Source organism: Leguminivora glycinivorella, chromosome 1 (genome assembly GCF_023078275.1).
Source record: "Leguminivora glycinivorella isolate SPB_JAAS2020 chromosome 1, LegGlyc_1.1, whole genome shotgun sequence".
Lineage (NCBI taxonomy): Eukaryota > Metazoa > Arthropoda > Insecta > Lepidoptera > Tortricidae > Leguminivora > Leguminivora glycinivorella.
The window spans coordinates 18,589,990-18,612,492 of record NC_062971.1 but is presented as its reverse complement, the minus strand read 5'-3'; the positions used below and the strand labels follow the sequence as shown (position 1 = coordinate 18,612,492).

At 37.8% G+C, this 22,503-nt stretch overlaps 2 protein-coding genes across 3 annotated transcripts in view; one reads left to right on the top strand and one right to left on the bottom strand.

Moving 5' to 3' along the window:
• The window catches only part of LOC125236530 (protein dachsous), a 322,516-nt gene extending 318,947 nt beyond the window's left edge, over positions 1-3,569 (top strand). Inside the window, 1 exon segment of the mRNA XM_048143402.1 lies at positions 270-3,569. Coding sequence (XP_047999359.1) covers positions 270-2,898 — 2,629 coding nt within the window. The 3' untranslated portion in view covers positions 2,899-3,569.
• Positions 3,570-8,296: 4,727 nt separating this feature from the next.
• Positions 8,297-22,503, bottom strand: part of LOC125231973 (excitatory amino acid transporter) — a 28,980-nt gene continuing 14,773 nt past the window's right edge. For both annotated transcript variants that reach the window (XM_048137583.1, XM_048137588.1), the window contains exons 3-10: positions 21,457-21,793; positions 20,561-20,698; positions 11,985-12,193; positions 11,382-11,553; positions 10,879-11,073; positions 10,417-10,551; positions 9,549-9,654; positions 8,297-8,718 (exon numbers count right to left, since the gene is read on the bottom strand). In XM_048137583.1, the coding sequence (XP_047993540.1) occupies positions 8,563-8,718; positions 9,549-9,654; positions 10,417-10,551; positions 10,879-11,073; positions 11,382-11,553; positions 11,985-12,193; positions 20,561-20,698; positions 21,457-21,793 (1,448 nt within the window). In that variant the 3' untranslated portion in view covers positions 8,297-8,562. The remainder of the gene's footprint in view (positions 8,719-9,548; positions 9,655-10,416; positions 10,552-10,878; positions 11,074-11,381; positions 11,554-11,984; positions 12,194-20,560; positions 20,699-21,456; positions 21,794-22,503) is intronic.

Below are 22,503 nucleotides of genomic sequence, written 5' to 3'. Positions count from 1 at the left end.
CGTAATGTTTTGGTAGTTTTTTTTTTCTGTATAAAATTTAAAACCCTTTGGTTGGAAGAGTAAGTAATTTCTAGAGATTGAATTGCCTTCTGGACTCGAAAAGCAAGCAACTATGACATTTCAATATTCTAATTTTATTGAATATTTGAAGTCTCGCTGAAAAATACACTCGATTCTTTACTTTTTTACTCATTCAAATGTGTTATTTATGTCATGTTATGTTACTTACCAAAATACAAACAAATAATCTTAATTATTATCCATTTCAGGATCACCGTTAATGAAGATACGGAAAGAGGATCTTCGCTGCTCCAGATCGGCGGTATCAATGATGTTCTTAAGAAGTACAGTTTGGAATTCCTAATTATATCTGGAAACGAAGGTGATGCCTTTGATGTGACTCTTGATGGAGCACTAATATTAGTGAACAAGCTAGACAGAGAAACAAAAGATTCCTATGTTCTTGGTTTAGCAGCAGTAGAACAAGGAAAAATGATGTCGTATAGTCAAAATAAAACGTCAATAACTGTATTTGTAACTGTAGCGGATGCAAATGACAACCCTCCATTGTTTTCGTCGGGTGATTTTGAGTTAACTGTCAGCGAAGATGCAAAACCTGGATCGACTCTGAGCAAACTAACAACTTCTGATGCTGATTTATATGGAACGCCCAATTCTGCTGTAATTTATAATATTACATCTGGAGATGACGACAATTTATTCTTTGTTAACCCATTAACCGGTATTTTGACAGTGAATAAGAGTCTTGACTATGACGTTGGCTATACAAAATATAAGCTTATTATAATTGCTTGTGATCAAGGCATACCATCACTTTGCAAAAGTATTAACGTCCATGTGACCATAATGGACGAAAATGACAATGTCCCGGCTTTTCCTGTAAATCAATACTATGAAACGGTGGCCGAAAATGAACGAGTAGGTACTTCAGTATTCACAGCCAGAGCAACTGATTTAGATAAAGGTACATATGGCATATTAAATTACACCATATTACCCATGTCTCTGAGCTATAATAAAAATGACGATTCTTGGAAAATGTTCCAAATAGACTCTTCAACAGGATTGATAAACACGAATGCTGTTTTTGATTATGAGCAAAAGAATAAATACGAATTTTCCGTCAAGGCATCAGATGTAGGAGGGAAGTCTTCAACCGTAAAGGTCAGGATTGACATTGAAAGTCGGGACGAGTTTTACCCTCAATTCACTCAAAAAACATACAATTTTCCAATTCCAAAGAAAGGTCCTCTTCCTGCTGGATATATGATTGGTCAAACGACTGCTACTGACAGAGACAAGGGAGTTGATGGGAGAATTGTATATCAACTCTCGACATCGCACCCTTATTTCAAAATTAACAGAACCACTGGTGTCATAATTCTTAAGAAGAGAGTTGAGTCTGTGCAAAGCTTGTTTGGAAATCATAAAACCATAAGCTTAGTCATCACAGCAAGTTCTGGTCGACAAGGTTCCTTAACAAATAAAACCGCGGTGGAAATATTGCCGGATTCGATGGCGGTTCTATCGGATATTAATATTATTACCGATTCGGCAGTGCCAGCAGCCGCCAGTGGACTCTCAGACTGGGCATTAGGTCTTTTGATCGTCTTTATTTTTATCATAATAATTTTTGCAGCAGCATTTTTGTTCCTACACATGAAAAATAAGAGACACAAAAAAGTAAATAAGCCTGGTCTGAACTCTGAAGGAGTAGGTGCCACAAACAGTTATGTGGATCCAAGTGCTTTTGACACCATTCCTATTAGAAATACGGGCGCCGTAAGTGCTGGTAATCAATTCGCTCCTCCAAAATACGACGAGATTCCCCCGTATGGCCCTCACACTGCTAGTTCTAATTCAGGAGCTGCTACAACATCAGAACTGTCAGGTTCAGATCAATCTGGATCTAGCGGCAGAGGTTCCGCAGAAGACGGAGAAGATGGCGAAGATGAAGAAATAAGGATGATCAATGAGGGACCATTGCAAAGGGATTCCGGCATTCACAGACAAACCGACGGAGTTGATGACGACAATTTGTCTGATGTTTCCGTACACAACACACAAGAGTATCTTGCTCGTCTGGGAATAGTGGATACGGTTGCCGGCGGTGGAGCCTCTACTTCGTCCAGAAGATGTTCTGAAAACTTAGTAAATAAAGATAATATGCTGCATCACGGGTCAATAGACCCAATGCATATTTTTGATGAAGACGGAACTCATGAAAATGATATAACTAATCTTATTTACGCCAAATTAAATGAAGTAACTGGAAGTGAAAGAGCAAGCAGCGCTGATGAAAACAGTGCCGCGGTAGAAAGAGCTATGGCTTTAGGCGCTTTTCCTAGTGCTCCAGGAGAAAGTACAGCTGTTCCTACAGCTGGACCATCCATGACTGGAAGTCTTAGCTCAATAGTACATTCAGAAGAAGAACTGACTGGTAGTTACAACTGGGACTACCTTCTAGATTGGGGACCCCAATACCAACCCCTAGCGCATGTGTTTTCTGAAATTGCGCGTCTAAAAGATGATGCTGTTTCTTTGCAAAGTGGTAACAGTGGAGCATCTAGTGCTAAAAGTAAAGGGACATCTATATCCGGAGGGAAGAGTGTACCGCCTCCTTTACTAACCACCGTCGCACCTCGGAGCTGCCCGGCGCCGTCTTTGTCTTGCAGGCAGCCTCAGCACTTATTACCTAGGTCACCAATTAGTCATGATGTGCCCGGTGGCTTCTCAGCCGCTGCGGCCATGTCACCTTCATTTTCACCATCTTTGTCACCTTTAGCCACCCGGTCACCTTCTATGTCTCCGTTGGTAGGACCAGGGCTTCCACCAAATCCTGCTAGTAGAAAAACTCATTCCACAATGAGGATATGAACTTTAATATAATTTAGCTGTTTGTAAATAACAGAACGACTGTTTTGCCTATAAGTATTAAGTAATATTTATTCAACCGATCTAATCGGTTTAGCTTTGTATTCTAATGTAATCATTTTGTGCATGTCGTATATCCTTATGCCCTGAATATGCTCAAAGTGATGTATTAAGCGCTTATTACCGATTTTCCGGTAAATGTAAATATATCCATTCGGGTTGTAACTTTATCATTGTACATATTAGTTTGTATATTTTAGTGCCTTGTAAAAATAAACTGAAGACTGCCATGTTATTATTATATTTTGTAAACAAACAATGAGCTTTACTGTAAGCTATAAGATAATTCTTAGATATTGCAATTGATGTTGAGAAAGAGGTGTGTTTTATAAAATACAGTCACAAATTTTCAGTAGGTAGTAGGGGTTTGTATAGATTTGGCATCAGAGTTGACGTCACATTTTAATGCTATACTTATCTATATACTTCAACAGCAAACTGCAACATTTACCAAAAAGTTACACAAAATGCATTGCACTCAGTCTTCACAATAATTAATAAAAAAACAAATATTGGGGACTCCTTACACAGATCAACTTAGCCCCAAACTAAGCAAAGCTTGTACTTACTATGGGTGCTAAGCGACGATATACATACTTATATAGATAAATACATTCTTATATACATAGGAAACATCCATGACTCGGGAACAAATATCTGTGCTCATCACACAAATAAATGCCTTTACCGGGATTCGAACCCAGGACCGCGGCTTAGCAGGCAGGGTCACTAACGGGTGAGCCAGACCGGTCTTCAAATTAACATATTTTTGCAATTATTAGTCGAGTGACATTGAAAAAAAAAATTGTAGATACCGATATTGCATAGAGGACAGATAAATAAATTACAAATTCGGCACCATTTGGACCTTCTAGTAGATAGTGTGTAGTGTGTCATCAACTCTCCTGCCAATAAACAGGCACATATATGTAACTTAAGTCAATGTGCCGTTCTCTTTACTGCCTACCTATACGTTGTTTAAAAGCTCGAATCTTATGAGTCTAATCACAATCTATAATTTTTTTATAACAATAAAATTAACTTATAGATCGGTATCACTCATCAGTCGCGGGTGATAACATTCCGAAAGGGCTCTATTCCTCTACTTACATTATTAAAAAAACCTTGATGAAGATGTTGGGCTTGTAAATCTTTGAAATATTTTTGTTCTGTGATTTCATCTTAGAAACGAATATACCTTAGTATGTTTAATGCTATGTTTTTATTAGACTGTTACTCTTAAATCTGATTAGCAATCTAATAAAAACAGAGCAAAATGTAAATAGATTATAAAATATTTAACTTTAAGCCAAAATGTCCTGATGTTATAAAGAAAGTAAATAAAACTGTTGAAAATTAAATCATTGTCGTTTTATTATCAATGCACTATTAGTTAATGAAATTAATGACAAATTACAAAGTAACGATATATCACAGTTGGACATTGATATTCTAATAATGATAACTTGATAAGTTTAGAACTGGACACGTACGTATTGAAATGTGATCCAATATAATTACGATTTAGTCAGATTACAAAGAAAGTTTATCAAATAAACAAGACAATTCAAATATGACATACAGAAATCATAATATCTACATAAAAGTTTATAGATGATTAATTTGTCTAAGGCCATTACAATAATTGCATTATTGTGAACAATCCTACTTGCTAATAGTAAAATACCTGCTTAGGACTTACACCTAGAAATGCCTATATCACTACACTTTTAAGTATCGGTCAACTTGATTATGATGGTGCGTGATGTAATGTTATCATTATCATCCTCCTTGCGTTCTCCCGGCATTTGCCACGGCTCATGGGAGCCTGGGGTCCGCTTTGACAACTAATCCCAAGATTTGGCATAGGCACTAGTTTTTACGAAAGCGACTGCCATCTGACCTTCCAACCCGAAGGGTAAAGTAGACCTTATTGGAATTAGTCCGGTTTCCTCACGATGTTTTCCTTCACCGAAAAGCGACTGGCAAATATCAAATGACATTTCGCACATAAATTCCGAAAAACTCATTGGTGCGAGCCGGGGTTCGAACCCGCGACCTCCGGAACGTGATGTAATGTTATGTAGTGAGAAAATGTTTTCCTTTGTATTTTTCCGGAAACGTTCGTATTTGTCATGCTAGTTCAGACAGTGTCAATACGTCTTGTACTGAGACTGACTGAAATAGCATGACACGTTCGTACGTTTCCGTAAAAAATATGAAGGAAATTCTTTTCGCACTACATCTGTAATGTAGGGTTTCGTTAATAGCGGGGTATTTTACTTTTCCCCTCACTAGCTCGGAAACACGTGTTTTGTCCTTTAATACCAGCGGGTAAAAACGCATTTTATCCACTAGTGGGTAAAGTAATTTGACCTTGAATAAAGACAAATTAACTGCTTTAAAATTGATAAAAGTAGGCGAATCTAGTAATTAAGATGATTTACCACCTGTGGAACTACTGGAAACAGTGATAAACGCATTTTTTGCATTGTAGTTTCCTCGCTATAGTGAGGGGAAAAGTTTTGTGTTGCACTCGTGTGCAAATGTATTTTACTTCTCGTGTGTTAAAAAACTCGCAAGTTCAGGAATCTATTCTCGAACCACTCGCTTCGCTCGTGGCTTCAACTATAGAATCCTTTCACTTGCTCGTTTTTTCGATTCCACACTCGGCGTTAAAATACAACTTTGCCCCCTTGTATAACAAATAACTATTAATTCCGTTACACCTTTTCGTAGAATTTTGTTTAGGTACTAGGCACATAGAGAATTACTACGCAAAACTGCGTAGAGGGCGTTACCATCACTAAGGCCTCTGTTAATAACGAACATTGAAATTTCGTTAAATCCCTCTCTATCACTTTGCGTATTTAATTTGAGCTATAGAATAGATAACGTTATTTCCATTGTCGCGGTAGATCCTGTGTAAACAAACTGCCTTGATGCATCAAAGTCACCTTATATTTTAAAATTGTCAAAGAAGAAGTTAATAAGTGGTTTATAAGTAATATGTATTAGTACTGCACTCTGGTGGCAGAATATTACAATGCCAACTTGTGCTTTAAAATTTTAACTTATCATTATTTAACTAAGTTTCATAATCAGGAACCGTTTTTGACACTCAACTTTTCTAATTAGAGCCACTTGCACCAAAGAAAATGGTGGGTTTACCCGATTTTCGTTGGTGAAGTGGCCCTTAGTGTAATGATTGATATTTCCATTTTGTTTTAAACAAAATGTATTAGGGGCATGTACAGAACTTGTAATGTTTTATTCCAGGAAAGTACCTAATACTTGACACTTAACAATTGCTCGATTTCCATGAGTATTCATGAATACGTTTTCAACAAAAAAACAATCACTTTACACACCGAATTCTGAGAATTCGTTAATATTTACGAAGCACATCATTGTGTTTTTAAAACGTCACAATGTGCGTGCTAATTTCATTGAATTTGTTACATAATTTTGCACCCGTATTAACTACCTACCCTTCTCACTCACATTCATAAATTTAGCTCATGTACGTATGTATGAATATGCAACAGTCTAATGTAGGTACTATACTAGAGCCTAAGGCGTGATTTATCGCTTAAGTTGTAAAAATATGAACGTCGCATTTTCAAATAAAGATCTGATTCTGCGTCTATCTACCTATCTAAAAAGAAGTGCCTACGCGCAGCCCGTCCGCGTGTATTTTAACAACTTTTGAAATTCAAACATAAAATTAATACTTATTGTCGAATGAACGGTTGGTATACTTCAACGTTGCAGCTATTTAATTATAACAAAACAGGCATTAACTAGATATATATGAGTTGTAGATTTTCCAAGTACAAACCATTTAGCACCTGCTGTTATTTGTGCTGAATGCTGAAGTACAGCAAAGTCCGAGGTATCTACGATTAGTCCTTAAAAACGACCTACGTCGACAAATGTTGAGTTTGGTTTACGATTACTGAGTGTTCTTGGGCTTCAAACATCTAACAAAAGTCATCAGAGATAACATACACTAGAGAAATTTCGTCGGGTACCACACGTTAGCCGCTTAAGCTTCCCGACTCGGCCACCAGTGGGCTTTGTCGTTTTTTCTTTCGTATAATATGATATCTATTTCAATTTATACAACTAATTCGGCCCCGGCGAGCTCATATACCTAGTTATAGGTTCTTAGATAGTTTGACAAATATTATCTTGATTCATACTTCATAGCATAGAGGAAATAAGTAAGGGAAGAGTTGTAACTCCATACATCAGTAAATGCGAGTTATTTGTAGTGACATTTATCGTCATTCACTCGTCAACCACGCGCCAACTAGCGTAAATTATCAGTACTGCTACTTGTCAATAGACGTCACGACGAACAAAAAGTCTATTGCTCAACAATTTTTAGCTAATATTACAATAGTATTAATCAGTACTTTGCTTTCAATTACTTCAGCTTATAATATAAGGTGTAAACTGTTTTAATATTACATTTTTGGCAGACGCAACACTGTCGGCACCTAGTGTCGAGTAGCAGTACTGATAATTTACGCTAGTTGGCGCGTTATTAACGAGTGAATGACGATAGATGTCACTACAAATAACTCGCATTTACTGATGTATGGAGTTACAACTCTTCCCTTACTTATTCCTCTATGTTCATAGTCAATTCTAATTAGCCCAGCCATCAGATTGTAATACCAAGTACCTACCAATTATATTTAGCAAATATTAACAACGACATGCTAAAAATATCAGGCGGTTTAGCACAAATTGCGTTGTGGCGCGCGAGTCCAAACATCAAGTGCGACTTCAAGTATTACAAGTTGTACTAAACCGCCAGATCATATTTATAAAAGTAAGTTCTACATTCCCTTTTTACATCTAAAGAGGATTTATTTAAGACCACATTGACCATATGGGAACACTTCACAATGCTGGTGGCGGTCTCGAGTATTCAACAGCGATAATACTGAAATGGAAACAGTGCCAAAATGTTGGATACAAAATCGCCACATTTAAGTACCTAAACTTAATTGCGATGCTAAGATTTTTTCGTCACAAAGTTATTACTTTTTTTTTGTCTGGCCATGTCCTATATTTAATACCTAACCACAAAATAAAAATTTTGAAAAAACCCCCGAGAGCGACATCGCGGACCGATTTTTATAAAACATGGCTAAGAACACTCCCGACTAACTCAGCTTTCAAACAGAAAAAGCTAATTCGTCTGTGTGTGTGTCTGTCTGTGGCATGGTAGCTCCCGAACGGATGAACCGATTTGGATTTAGTTTTTTTTTTCTGAAAGCTGAGTAAAGTCGGGAGTGTTCTTAGCCATGTTTTATGAAAATCAGAAATTTCAATTTTGTGGTTAGGTTATCTACATTCAATCTCTTCAGGTAAAAGATAAAAGTGAAAGATTATGAAAAGTAACAAATAGTGAACAGATTTAGGTAAATATTTATGTGTACATAGTCTTAGCATCGCAAATTAAGTAACAATAACTAGAACCACTGAATGGAAATATTTAACGATTGAAAATCAATTCTAAAATCCAGACAACGATATTTGTCTGTTTAGCAAAATGGTTTCAAAACACAGTCTGTTCAGAGGTTTAAAGAGCTAAATTCGTTTGACAGGACTACTGCTAGCCTGGGTGGATAAATGCATATCGATGATGATGTCGTCTGACGTGATGGATTTCTTGCCTGATGGCGTGTCTAATCTTTCATCTTCGGTGTTTGGTGTTGGGATGAGACCGTTGGCGACCACTGGCTCCTGGAAACAAGTTTGTATTTGTTAGTATGTACATACAAGATTCAATTTTAAAATGAACCTAATCGCATAGCTAAACTGTGAAAATAACTGTTGCTTGCAGTAGTTTCGGACCTGCAGTGTGACATTCAAATCTTCAATAAAAGAGCATACCTGCTCTCTTAAAGGCCGGCAACGCACCTGCATCCCGACTGGTGTTTAAGGTAACTAATCCATGGGAAGCGGTAACCTCTTACTCCATTAGGCGTTCCATATGCTTGTTTGCCTCCAATCTCATAAGAAACCCCTCTATTAAGGTAAAGTAAAAAGAGAATTGATTAGACCCATTTAGACGGTACCAGAACGCACATACGAGTTTTATTACATTGCGGTATTTGAGGGCTGTGCAAAATTGTATGTAACCTCTACAGCCCGTAATGTAACTAAACTCGTCTGCGAGTTCGCACGCCGTATAAATCAGGCCTTAGATCTTCAAGTGGGTATTGAGAATTGACTATTTAGTCTAGCTTAAATATAAAATACCTAAAATAAAATTTTTAAGGTGATAAATACTTTCAAATGTTGGAAACTATGTTATCGCGCTGTAATTTTAGATTAGGGTACTAACATATATGATATTTTGTAAGTAGATATACAGAATTCCAGGAATAGCTAAATATTCGTTTGAAAATAAGAGCGTAACTACATATGGTTGGAGCATCACGTTCTCTTCAGTGGCTCCACATATGAGCCATGGTACAAAGACATAAGTTGTACAATTCAGAACGTGTTAAGTATGTGTATTACGAGCCATTCGGCAATAACTATATCTTTTCATTGTATCCAGTACGTACCATAGTGACGGCATCGCAAGCCATCAGTTCCTTCTTGGACATATGCTCCACGACCGCGGCCGCGTAGCAGTCGCCTAACATGTTGTTGGTGGTGCGTATCCGGTCACTGAAATATTACATAAGATTTTATTTATTTGGAATACGAGTAACCAGGGCCATGTTTAGACCATGGTACCCCAATCATATCCACACAGTTTCATTGCAATCATAGAAAAGGAAATTGCAATGCAGATTTATTTCGCAGCAAGTAAGTAATATAATTCCTCAAAATCGCAGATAATCATTAATCGGATATGATTGCTACACCGCTACTCCTACGTTTAGATTCGATAGATAAAGAGATAGCTTAGCTGACAAAATTTGTGGGATTCTCAATATCCTTTGTCCGATGAAGGGAGTGAGCTTATCGTACTGGCCCGAATACTCGTAGGTATGTTTTTAAACTACGTCCAAAATAGATTAGACGTATGGGCATTGAGAATGTTATCTCGCTTTATGTAGTAGGGCACAGCGCAGCGAATGTCAATACAAGTCTTCTAGCAGAGTCTAACTGAGGAGTTGTAGAAACTTGTGGTTTTTTTCCCTATGGACGGTTCGTGTGTTTATTTGCATGTACACATTACACACTCACACGAGGCAGTCCTTGGCAAACAGAAACGACATGTCGTGCTCGCCCGCACCTTGGCCGCCAACGGCACTAACACACACTATGGCAGACCATGATGGCGTCATACTCACACTAGCCAGTCCACGGCGAACAGAAGGGACACGTGCGCGGGCGCGTCAACTGCCGCTCGCACCACAAGCAGTAGGCCCACGGCGGCCGACACTGACACACTATGACAGACGATGATGACGTCACACTCACACGAGCCAGTCCACGGCGAACAGAAGGGACACGTCGTGCGCGGGCGCGTCCACTGCCGCTAGCACCACGAGCAGCAGCACCATGGCGGCCGACGGCACTGACGCGGACGACACTGACGCTGCTGTTGACGTCAAGCTGGAATTACAACGTTTTAATATTACGAAACCTGTGGTCAAAGTTAGCTTCATATCATAAGGTCATCTTGGTGATACCATAACCTGTATGCTTCGAATGGGACGCCATTCTTTAATTAAGAATTGAAAGTTCGTCAATCAGAAATCGGGAAGTAAAAATATCAAACGTAAACTACGCAACTGGGTTATGGTATAGTATATGGTACATTAACATACAGGATGAAATAAAAAGGACCGTTCAAACTTTGCATAGTGACTTTTGAGGTCGCTTTTGGGACTTGGGCATTTCGTGAAACGTTTTTTATTCTTTTCTTTTCACAATACTTACAATATGGTAGCGAGCTGCGCGAACCCTAGATGCAAGTTATTCATCTGGCACACGAAGACGCTAGCCGCTGCCAGGAAGAGGGCCGTGCCGTCCATGTTGATATTGCAGCCGATGGGCAGCACAAACCGTGTGATGCGCGGGTCGATGCGGAGCGGGCCTTCCATGGCACGGAATGTCACTGGGAGTGCTGCAGCTCTGAAAATATTAAGACAATATTAGTTATTACTATTATGTATATGAAAACAATAGAGTCGAAGCATGCTAACTTTACGTGCCATTAGCGTGCGTGCGATGGCCCAGATCCTGGGTTTGAAGCTTCAATCATACACAAATAAACATTCCTACCGAGATCGGCGATGAATACAGATATCTGATGCAAGATGATACTCTCATTCAAAAGTTATCATAGAATATTAGCAACAAACATTTATGATTGCTTCATGCAAACTGCAGGGCTTTAAATCAAGTTGGGTATTGATACGTAAATATAATGTAGCACTCACGTTGAAGCAGTAGCGGCAGCAGTCAGCATCGCATGAGACAGTCCCCAGTAGAACTTGTAAGGGTTCTTCCTTAGGAACACGAAGTAGATGAGCTGCATCACGATCAGCTGGTACAAGAATACGCCCACCGCAACCGTGGCGATGAACCAGGCCAGCTGGGACATCACTTGAGCTGGAAAAATCACAGTATGGAATTAAGAGTTGCACCAGATCGCTTTAAAAGCAGGCTGCCAAACATCAGGCAGAAGAAGACGAGACCAAGAGTGGTGGCCAGTGCAAATCAGATTCAAATCACTGGTATCAGGTGGACATAATTTAGGATTGATCTTGTAGATGTAGCTATGCCATACTTTAGGTGATCTACAGCTTTAACACTTACCTACATACTAACATTCGAAGTTTATAACAAATCAAATTATTTTATATTAAATATTTTTTTACACTAGAGAAATTTCGACGGGTACCTCAGCGGTCGAGGTGGTGTAACGGTTTAGCACATCAGCCGCGATAGCTGGAGACCCGGGTTCGGTTCCCGGCTTCACCGCCAGTGGGCTTGATCGCTTTTTCTTTAGTTTATGGTATCTATTTCAGTTTACAACTTACCAACATTACTAACACCAAGAATCTTCCCAGCGATGACGGAACTGACTCCCACGGGGGTGAACCACATGACGCCCGTCACCATCTTCATGATGACCTCGAAAATGGCTTGAAAGAAGTCGATAACGACTTGCCCCTTGGGGCCGAGGGTACCCAGCAGGCTCCCGAACACCAGGCAGAAAAAGACTAGGCCTAGAGTGTTAGTGCCTGATCTGAAATAAAAATGTATCGATTTAAGCACACAGTTGAATCGAATTATGGTCAGAAACATGCAAAAAACTCAAAAACATTTTCCGTTAAATTGAAATTGTGCCACTCTTGGCACTAGAACTTGAGATGTTTTATGTGCTCAGCCTCTCTCAGACTCTTTTTGGAAATACAGGCATGAATTTATGTGTACGCATGTATAATTTTACCGAAAATGTATAGAAATCTGGTAACAAAAAAGGAAGGTTTCGTAAAAACTACCTAGGACATTTTGGGAAACCTAGTGGATCTTGCTCAGCATCATGGACTCTATCAGCCTACCAATTTTTATCAAAATCGGAGACGTGATCCAAATGTACAGTTTTGGAGAATTACTTATTTCAGTACCTACTATAATTTATATTTTACAATTTTATCTAGCTCTTTTCTTTTTCGACTACCCGAGGTACCCAAGTACTTACATCCAATCAATATAATACATATGTCACCGTAAAATTGTAAAAACCGTTAGTTTATAATTTCACTAGCGAGATTATGAACTAACGAAATATTGTGAACCGTAACGTACAGTTCACAATTTGACGGATTATTTTTACGTTAGATTATAATCTAACGAAGCGAAACCGTCAAATTGTAAACTGTCATGGCGTCGGAACGAAGCTAGCGCTCTGATTGGTCGGTTTTATAGTAGATCGTTCTGTGGCCATAGAGTGACTGACACCAATAGACACTGCTATCACAGATGTCAATAAAAAACCTCATTAAACTTTTATCATTAAAATTCGATATTTTGTTTAAGGAAATGGTCGAACTCGCCAAATAAACAAAATTGTCAGTTACTTTGCTTGTTATGTGGCGGCTTAATTGGTATATTTCTTGTGATTTAATATTTAGTTTACGAAAAAAAAACCGTTAGTTTATAATCTTACTAGTGAAATTATAAACTGACGAGTTATGGTAAACCGTAACTTTTATTTATTTATTTAATCTTTATTGTACACAAAGAAAGAAAAACTTATAGTACAAAAGGCGGACTTAATGCCAGACAGCATTCTCTACCAGTCAACCTTTAGGCAAAGCAGAGATATTGTGGGCGGTGATATTACTAAAACTTTACATAGTTACCTACATAAGAAGTTACATAATAAATATACAACGTTCACAATTTAACGGATTATTTTTCGTTAGAATATAATCTAACGGAGAGAAACCGTCATATTGTAAACTGTCATAATATGCGTCAGGGGCTAGTGCCCTGAATGGTTTGTTTTTTGGTAGATCGTTCTGGGCCCATAGAGTACCTAACATAAATGGACACTACAATCACAGATGTCAATTAGTCGTGTTTTGTTTTATCGACACTCGTTTCAAACTTCCTCTTTTTTGCACTTGTATCGTTCGACGTTTTTAGGTACAGATGGCCCTCTGAAGTTTCGTCCTGACATATAATGAACCACTTCTCGCACTAGTGCGTAAAAAAAGCACCATCTGTACTGAAATCGTACATTTCGTTATAAGTGCGAGAAGTATGTCATTACCTCACGAGTCCCGAGACATTGCGTGCGAAAAGGAAATTCGTAACTCGTATCGTGGCGTGTCGATTTAAAACATTAATTTATCGCCACTCGTTTCTAACTTCCTTTTTTACGCACTTGTATCGTAATGTACTATTTTAATACATTAATTGACATCTGTGATTGTAGTGTCTATTTATGTTAGGTACTCTATGGGCACAGAACGATCTAACAAAAAAACCGGCCAAGTGCGAGTCGGGCTCGCGCACAAAGGGTTCCGTAGCAGCAAATATAATAAACCAATAACTTAACCAAAATTACAGTTAAATCAACCTATCTCAAAAACTATAAGAGATACTTTGATCAAAACAAAAATCGTTGAAAGAGTTAATTAGCATGCATCACCTCTATTTTTTTTAGAATTTTATACCCCGTAGTTATAAAAATAGAGGGGGGGGGACATACTTTTTACGACTTTGAGAGCTGATATCTCAAAAACCGTTCACTTTAAGAAAAATGTTTTTTAGAAAACTTTATATCATTTTAAAAGACCTTTCCATTGATACCCCACACGGGTATGTACATCGAAAAAAAAATTTTCATCCCTCAGTTACATGTATGGGGGGCCCCACCCCCAATTCTTTTTTTTACTATTTAGTGTCATAATTTTGTAGCGGTTCATACAACACATATTCCCATCAAATTTCATCACTGTAGTACTTATAGTTTCCGAGTAAATCGGCTGTGACAGACGGACAGACGGACAGACGGACAGACGGACAGACGGACATGACGAAACTATAAGGGTTCCGTTTTTGCCATTTTGGCTACGGAACCCTAAAAACTGAGCATTCAAAGCGCTAGCTCCTGACGCATATGACAGTTTACAATTTGACGGTTTCTCTCCGTTAGATTATAATCTAACGAAAAATAATCCGTTAAATTGTGAACGTTACGGTTTACCATAACTCGTCAGTTTATAATCTCACTAGTAAGATTATAAGCTAACGGTTTTATTTTTTCGAAAATTGAATATTAAATCACAAGAAATATACCAATTAAGCCGCCACATAACAAGCAAAGTAACTGACAATTTTGTTTATTTGGCGAGTTCGACCATTTTCTTAAACAATATATCGAATTTTGATGATAAAAGTTTAACGAGGTTTTTGATTAACATCTGTGATTGCAGTGTCTATTGTGTCAGTCACTCTATGACCACCGAACGATCTACTATAAAACCGACCAATCAGAGCGCTAGCTTCGTTCCGACGCCATGACAGTTTACAATATGACGGTTTCGCTTCGTTAGATTACAATCTAACGTAAAAGTAATCCGTCAAATTGTGAACTGTACGTTACGGTTCACAATAATCACAATATTTCGTTAGTTCATAATCTCGCTAGTGAAATTATAAACTAACGGTTTTTACAATGTTACGGTGACACATATACATCTCCGCTTACCTAATCGGTATTACCAGCCAACTGTTTGAAAATATGACTACAGTCATATAACTACCTACCCTACAGCCAGGTATTTTTTATTTACCAACTAATGGTCAGCATAAAGTAAGTGACCGACTCCGACAAAATTCGTATTGTTTCTATGTATTTAATGTTTAGGGTCTGTGTAATATGCAAGTTGACATTAATGATATTATTATTTGTAACTCATAAAAGTATGTGAATAAATACAAAGGTGATAATTAACCATGATTATCTTACTAACCTGAAAAATACATTATCATCCGTAAGATCATTAACTCCCACTAATCACCTTTACTTAAGTCTAATGAAAGGTGATTTAAGTGGTTAAATTACTCCCATTCTCAATTTAATGGATCAATCCCTATTCGGGTGTTTAATTATACGAGACGATGTGGATTAAGTGCGGGCAAGGGTACTCGTTGAAGGCAACACGGCTTGCGGTAATGCGTTTACTTAAACTGTGTTGTGTAGGACTTGTGGGAGTACGAGTATAAAAAGCATGGAAACCTAGTTCATAAAACGACTTCACCTATGTGTGGGTGGACTGTGTGGGTAGCTCAGATTAAATGGCTTCACTACAGTAAATACATTGAGTAATTATTACTTCGTATAGAGGAGCTATAGCAAACAAGCCTGTAAGCTGAAGGCGGGGTGAGGGGGCGGGGTGTGAACCAATGGCCTGCTTCCGTAACGTCGCAAGCGCTACGATTTTACTCGGCGCTTACGACCTTTCGGTCGCGATGATGAGCCCTGCATAGAGTGCATAGATTAGAAGTCGTAGTATAGAAGCGACATGGGTTTACATTTAGCGTGAGTTGTTAACAAAAAACATAAATCGCTGTTAGTTTTGTAACGACAATCAAGCTTGAAATCTGTATTTAAAACTAAACTTTTTTCACGTTCTGAATTTAGATTATAGCTTAGTATAATTTACATAATTAAAACAAAAACGATGTTTTTATTGAAATTCCATGCTAAATTTAATGCGATAATTAATCGTTGCAAAACTGACAGCGATTTAAATTTTTCTTAACACCGTGAGTCCCAATTTTCTTAAATACCCACATAGAAAGCTGCATACGGACTAAGCGTACATGTGTACACGTAACCGCAACTGGATATTTAGTTATTTATGTGACATTTGCATAATGGTAGGCATTAAAACATGAGTGTTGTTTTTGTTGTGTTAATACGATAACATGAGTGTTTTAATGCCTAATTATGTATAGTCGCATACATAACTTTATCTACATCCATGTAATTAATTTCGCGCGTTTTTATACTCATAATTTCCTTGACCGTCTATCTACCCAAATTCATTCAGGCAGGTTAGGTACTGCACTTACATTTACATACTCACATGAAATTCGACACGCGTATTGAGAATCTATTATAGACCGACATGTCGGAAAACTGTGCAATTCTGACAATAATAATTAAATAACCTTTTTTGCGTCGATAAATATATATAATTTAATGTATGATAGGAAACTTAAACTAACTTGCGATAGGTACTGTCACGTCTGCTTTTGTTGCATTTTTTACTCTTTGGTTTCAACGAAACATGGCCGCCGCAACATGGCGCTTCGGCATGAGTTTATACTGATACATTTTTTTAAAAGTAAGCGTGTTTAACCTCCTGGGGTCCGAAGTGATAATACTAGGACAAAATCAGTTTGCAGTGAAAACCCAAGTATCAAAATGTATACTTGGAGCAAAGACCCAACGTGATAGTACTAGAACAAAATATTTACACTAGGGAATGCAATCTCGACGAGATTGGGGCCCAGGCGAGATCTCGGGAATTCATGAAACCAATCTCGAAATTGGCGAGATCTCGCGAGATTGGCCGGTTTGTGGGTTTATTCTTGTAAATAATCACAATATAGCAATGAATAAGGATAACAATCGTAAGAATGATTGCTATTATGAAACAAATATTTATCTTGACTATTTTTTCAGATTTTTTTGATGTATTTTACATTGTTTAACATAAATTAAGTACCTCACAACTCACAATATATTTTTAAAACTTTAAAGTATAGATTATTATGTAAGAAAATAAAATAAAATAATTCACGAATGAGTAGCTGCGTGCCAATTTCGAAATCGTTGTCATGCCAACCGCGAACAAGTACACAGTAGAGACTACTTAAAAAATCTTTATTGATGAAAGGATAAAAATTTAACATTATAAAAATCAAGGTTATCCCTACCATCATTAAATAGCCGGTCTGGCGCAGTCGGTAGTGACCCTGCCTGCTGCGCCGCGGTCCCGGGTTCGAATCCCGGTAAGGGCATTTATTAGTGTGATGAGCACAGATATTTGTTCCTGAGTCATGGATGTTTTCTATGTATATAAGTATTTATATATTATATATATCGTTGTCTGAGTACCCACAGCACAAGCCTTCTTGAGCTTACCGTGGGCCTCAGTCAATCTGTGTAAGAATGTCCTATAATATTTATTTTATTTATTTATAGACCCACATAAAAACATTAACTCTACTCAATTAATTATGAGTATTATGACTAGTTGACTACTAATAAATTATTTAATTATATTAGACTACCAATACAATACGCTTCTTAAACCCGACAGTTAAATAAGAAACTAAAATAGAAAGAAAAACGGAAATATATACATAAATATCATTAAATAAATATTATTTTTCCACAGACTTAGTCCCACGGTAAGCTCAAGAAAGCTTGTGTTGTGGGTACTCAGACAAAGGCATACATAATATACAAGTACTTAGATACATAGAGAACATCCATGACTCAGGAACAAATATCTGTGTTCATCACACAAATAAATGCCCTTACCGGGATTAAAATCCGAGCCCGCGGCGTAGCAGTCAGGGTCACTACCCGCTGGGCTAGGCCAGACCGGTCGTTAAATATATAATAATAACATATTACAATATATAGTAGTGTGACTATTTAAAAAAGAAATAAAGAAATATATAATACAATAATTAGATTTTTTGAGTGTAAAATAGAAATTGTTATTGGTTGCCTAACAAACGAGAGCCGTAGTGAGGTTGTTGTAGGCTTCTGCTCTCTCGACATCCAACAAAACTGTGCACGAAAATTCGTAAAATAGATGGTTATATACACACAGCCATAAGTGTAATACCATAATGGCGAATCACGCAAATAGGTCTGGCTGACACCTTTCGAATTATTTCGAAACGGTCTGAATCTGTCATTCGTCATTCCGAACTCAGATAGGTAAATTATTGAGCGAAATAAGCGAGTTGAATCTCTCGATCTCTATTGAGTTAACAAGTTGGCGAGTTTAGTTAAATGATATAGTTCATATAAATCATTTACAGCTTGGGAAAGAAACATGACTAGTCATTTCGCGAGCTTTTTATGCTTGAGTTAAATCTCGTTGATCTCGCGAGATCTCGTCAATTTTTCGGCCGAGATCAATCTCGCTAAAAATGACCGAGATCTCGTACAAAAGAGATCTCGCGAGAACGATATTGCATTCCCTACTTTACACCCACCAGTAGGCCTAGCACATGATGGCCGCGGGAGTATGTCGCCGCGAGATAGATGCCACGTCTTCTTCTAACTGTATTAATGACATAAGGACGGGTAGTCTATCTCGCGGCGACATACTCCCGCGGCCATCATGTGCTAGGCCTACAGGTGCGTTTGAATTACCCGCTATATCACTTTTACGTTACTGGTTAGTCTGTGGATATATTTGGCATTGTGGCAGCACTGCTTAAAGTGAGCGGGAAGGGATATTTTCGGATTTCTGTTACAAAACGTTGCAGCAATGACACGTGAAACGAGAAGAGGTTAGTTTAACTTATTATTATCTTTGAAATCTTTATATTACACTGACTGTAATTAGTTTTATTTTTGAGAAAAAGAAATAAATTATTCGTAAATACTCTTATTTTAACTTAATTTTGTATATTTTAATATGAATTTTGTGTGAAAATGTATTCGTACTAGTACTAGTACGCTGGGCGGTTATACCATAATTTGCCTTTCATATTGGTTTACTATCCTTCTTACTCTAATGTGTTTATGTGCTCGTGTGATAAAGAAAAAGATAGATATTTACATAATAAAACAACATAAATTGTACTAGTATTAGGCTGTCGGGCTTATAAAGTTATTTACAGCTTTAAAATTACTCATGTGTTGGAATTACTCCAGCCGTCTGATTTTGAAGACGACGAAGATAATCCTTTTGGAGGAAATGATACAGATGACGAGTACATTTCTGGTGGGGACAAGGCCAGCGAAATTGACAGCGATAGACATATCAGTTCAGAATAAGAGCCTGTTAGTCTGAGCCCTCCACCGGCCCCGCAAATTTTTCAAGGACGAAGTCGAGGTGGCGATTTTAAATTTCGGTTGTAAAACATGCTATTTTTTGTATCATAAATGATAAAAGTGATAACTTAGTTTATCTCTACTATTAAAAAGTGTTAAAATTATGGTTTTCTATAAGATTTTTAAGAGTGATTGATGTGCATTTATTATAAATAACAGCCCAATGTGATAAATATGGAACAAAAGATTTTGGTGTTTTTTTTAATTCTCTGGCAAGCCTAAACTGTTATTATAACACCTCTAAAATATGAGACTTGTATTTGTTACGGTTAATCAGATATGAACAATTTTTGGTCTGGGCGTTCAGTACTTCATTAATTAGTTCTAATATTAGGACATTGGGTCTTCCTCGGAAGTACCCTCTAAAAATTTGGGCCGTAGGAGGTTAAACAAAAATGCAGTAAACCTACGTATGAAAAGTCACTCCTTGTCTTTAGTTAGATTTTCCTGAGCAGTTTGTACAGTACCTCACTACACATGACGGCATTATTTAGACGAAATATTTTTCATTGCGATACGTCAATCTACCACAGCCGTTCGGCACAGACTAAGCGCGTTTTTGCCGATCGGCTCTAAGTGTTGTTACACAAAATCAAGTTGAGGTGCCCTCTCTAGTTAACATAATTACTCAAAGAGTAAATAAGACAGATACAAACAATAAATACCAGTGCCTAAGATACCTAGTACCTATGACTTAGACACTGGTATTTCTTGTTTAATATCGTTTTCTGAGTGCCCATTTGTAGCTTACCGTGGGACTCAGACAACCTGTGTGAGAATTTCCTTTAAAATTTGTTTTATTTATGGTTCCTCCAATGTTCCCTAATTCCTAAGTGAAGTTCTTACCTGTACGACGCGACACGGACCGGAGCCGGCACCGTGTCGTTATCCGTGAAGTTTCTGTCGAACAGAGACGGCTGCTCCGCGTCAATCGTGTGCACTTGCTGGTGTTCGTATGTAGCCTCCACGATGTTATAAGGAAAACTAGCTTAGTGAGGTTCATACCTGTAGGACACGACACGGACCAGGGTCGGCGCCGTGTCGTTGTCCGTGAGGTTCCTGGCGAAGAGCGACGGCTGCTCCGCGTAAACTGTGTGCGCCTGTTGGAATGCGGCCTGCACAATGTTGTCCGGGAAAATGTTCCTGTTGACAAAAAGTAGGAACAACTATAATGCGGTAAAAACTACATGATTATAAAAATAGTTTTCAATTTGAGATCAGTTTTCCAGCAATATTTTATTTTAGAATTTTCGTTAAGTACAGAAAAATAGGAAGTGCATATGTAAGGGCATTTAGATAGATAGATAGATAGAATACTCTTTATTGGCACACCTCAGCAAAAGATACAGTGGACACAAAACAAATGATTATAAATAGAGGCAGACAATAGGCGGTCTTATCGCTAAAGAGCGATCTCTACCAGACAACCTTTTGACAACCGGCATTTATTTGTGTGATGAGCACAGATATTTGTTCCTGAGTCATGGATGTTTTCTACGTATATATTTATCTATTTAAGTATGTATATCGTCGCTTAGCACCCATAGTACAAGCTTTGCTTAGTTTGGGGCTAAGTTGATCTGTGTAAGGTGTCCCCAATATTTATTTATTTTATTTATTTATTTATTATGCTTTTTAAACTTTTTAATTTAAGATTAGCAGCGAAGTTTATAAATGCATGTATGTTTGTTAAAGATAAACAGATTTTTTTTTCATACACTGAATGCACTTACTCGTCAAGTTTTCACCAACTAAAATATCTAAATAATACTCAATTTGTCGTTCGCACTACAAGGGGTTGAATAATAATACATAACTAATTCAAAAAAGCTGGAAAAATCTTATCAATTCTATTTCTTTTTACCTTGCATATTTAGTCCATGATTTGCAAATGAACTCACCGACCAATGTCCAGCAGACTGTCAAGGATACTGTGATCTCTTTTGTTCTCAACAGCCACGACAAAGTCCTCTCTCAGTTCTGGCTGCCCAGGATGTATCATCATTGCAAGAAGTATCCCCAGAAAAGCGTTGAACATGGACGTAAGTATAAAATAGAGTAGAGTCCGGACTGCTATCTTCCCGCTCATTTTGGCGTTCAGGCTAGCTGACCCAGCGATCAGACTCGCTATGATCAGAGGCAGGATCATCAACTTCAGTAATCTCATAAAGAGTTCTCCAGGGTACGAAATGATCATTAAAGCGTCGGGACCGAGATTGTATGGACGCAAGCCGAATCCTGGAAAAGAAATGAGATATTGCAAGTCGCATTAGAGAAGGAACCCAAACTACGTGACTCATTTCGGAGAAGAGGGCGTCTTCAATATAGCCTCAGCGGAATTAGTCAGCAGAAAGTGAGAGAGGGGTCGTATAATTAATTATAATTGCTTGTTGCTTTGGGGGCAGTAATTAAGTATTTCATGACAACTGAATGAGGTAAGGTAGATTCGTTTAATGTATTAACAACTACCTACATATCCTTAGGTACGTATGTCGATATCGTTGTTATCGTATTCTAATCAGCTTAAAGGGTCGGCTTAATAATAGCTCGCATCAGTTTGGCCGAGTCAGCGTGTGCCAGCCGCTTGTTTTCCGGAAAGTCAAGGTCAGTCACGCGATTTCTAATTTCAGTCAGGTAGATACCTGAGCGAAGGCTTATGTGGTCATAAATATGTCATATATGTATAAGGGTAGGCAGTAAAATGGTAATGAGGTCCATATTAAAAGAATGAGATGAGTTAAATGCTAATGATTATTTTCATGGAACCACTTACTTATTTTTTTTTCAATAAATTTATGGCATGACAACTGTAAATAAAACTACCTACCTATACGTTTGATGAGAATATGATAGTAGTATTTGTAGTCATACTTAATTGTTTGTCAATTGTTTGTCTGGATCGATCCAATTACAATTCCATTAACAATTTCTACTTAAATGCCTTACTG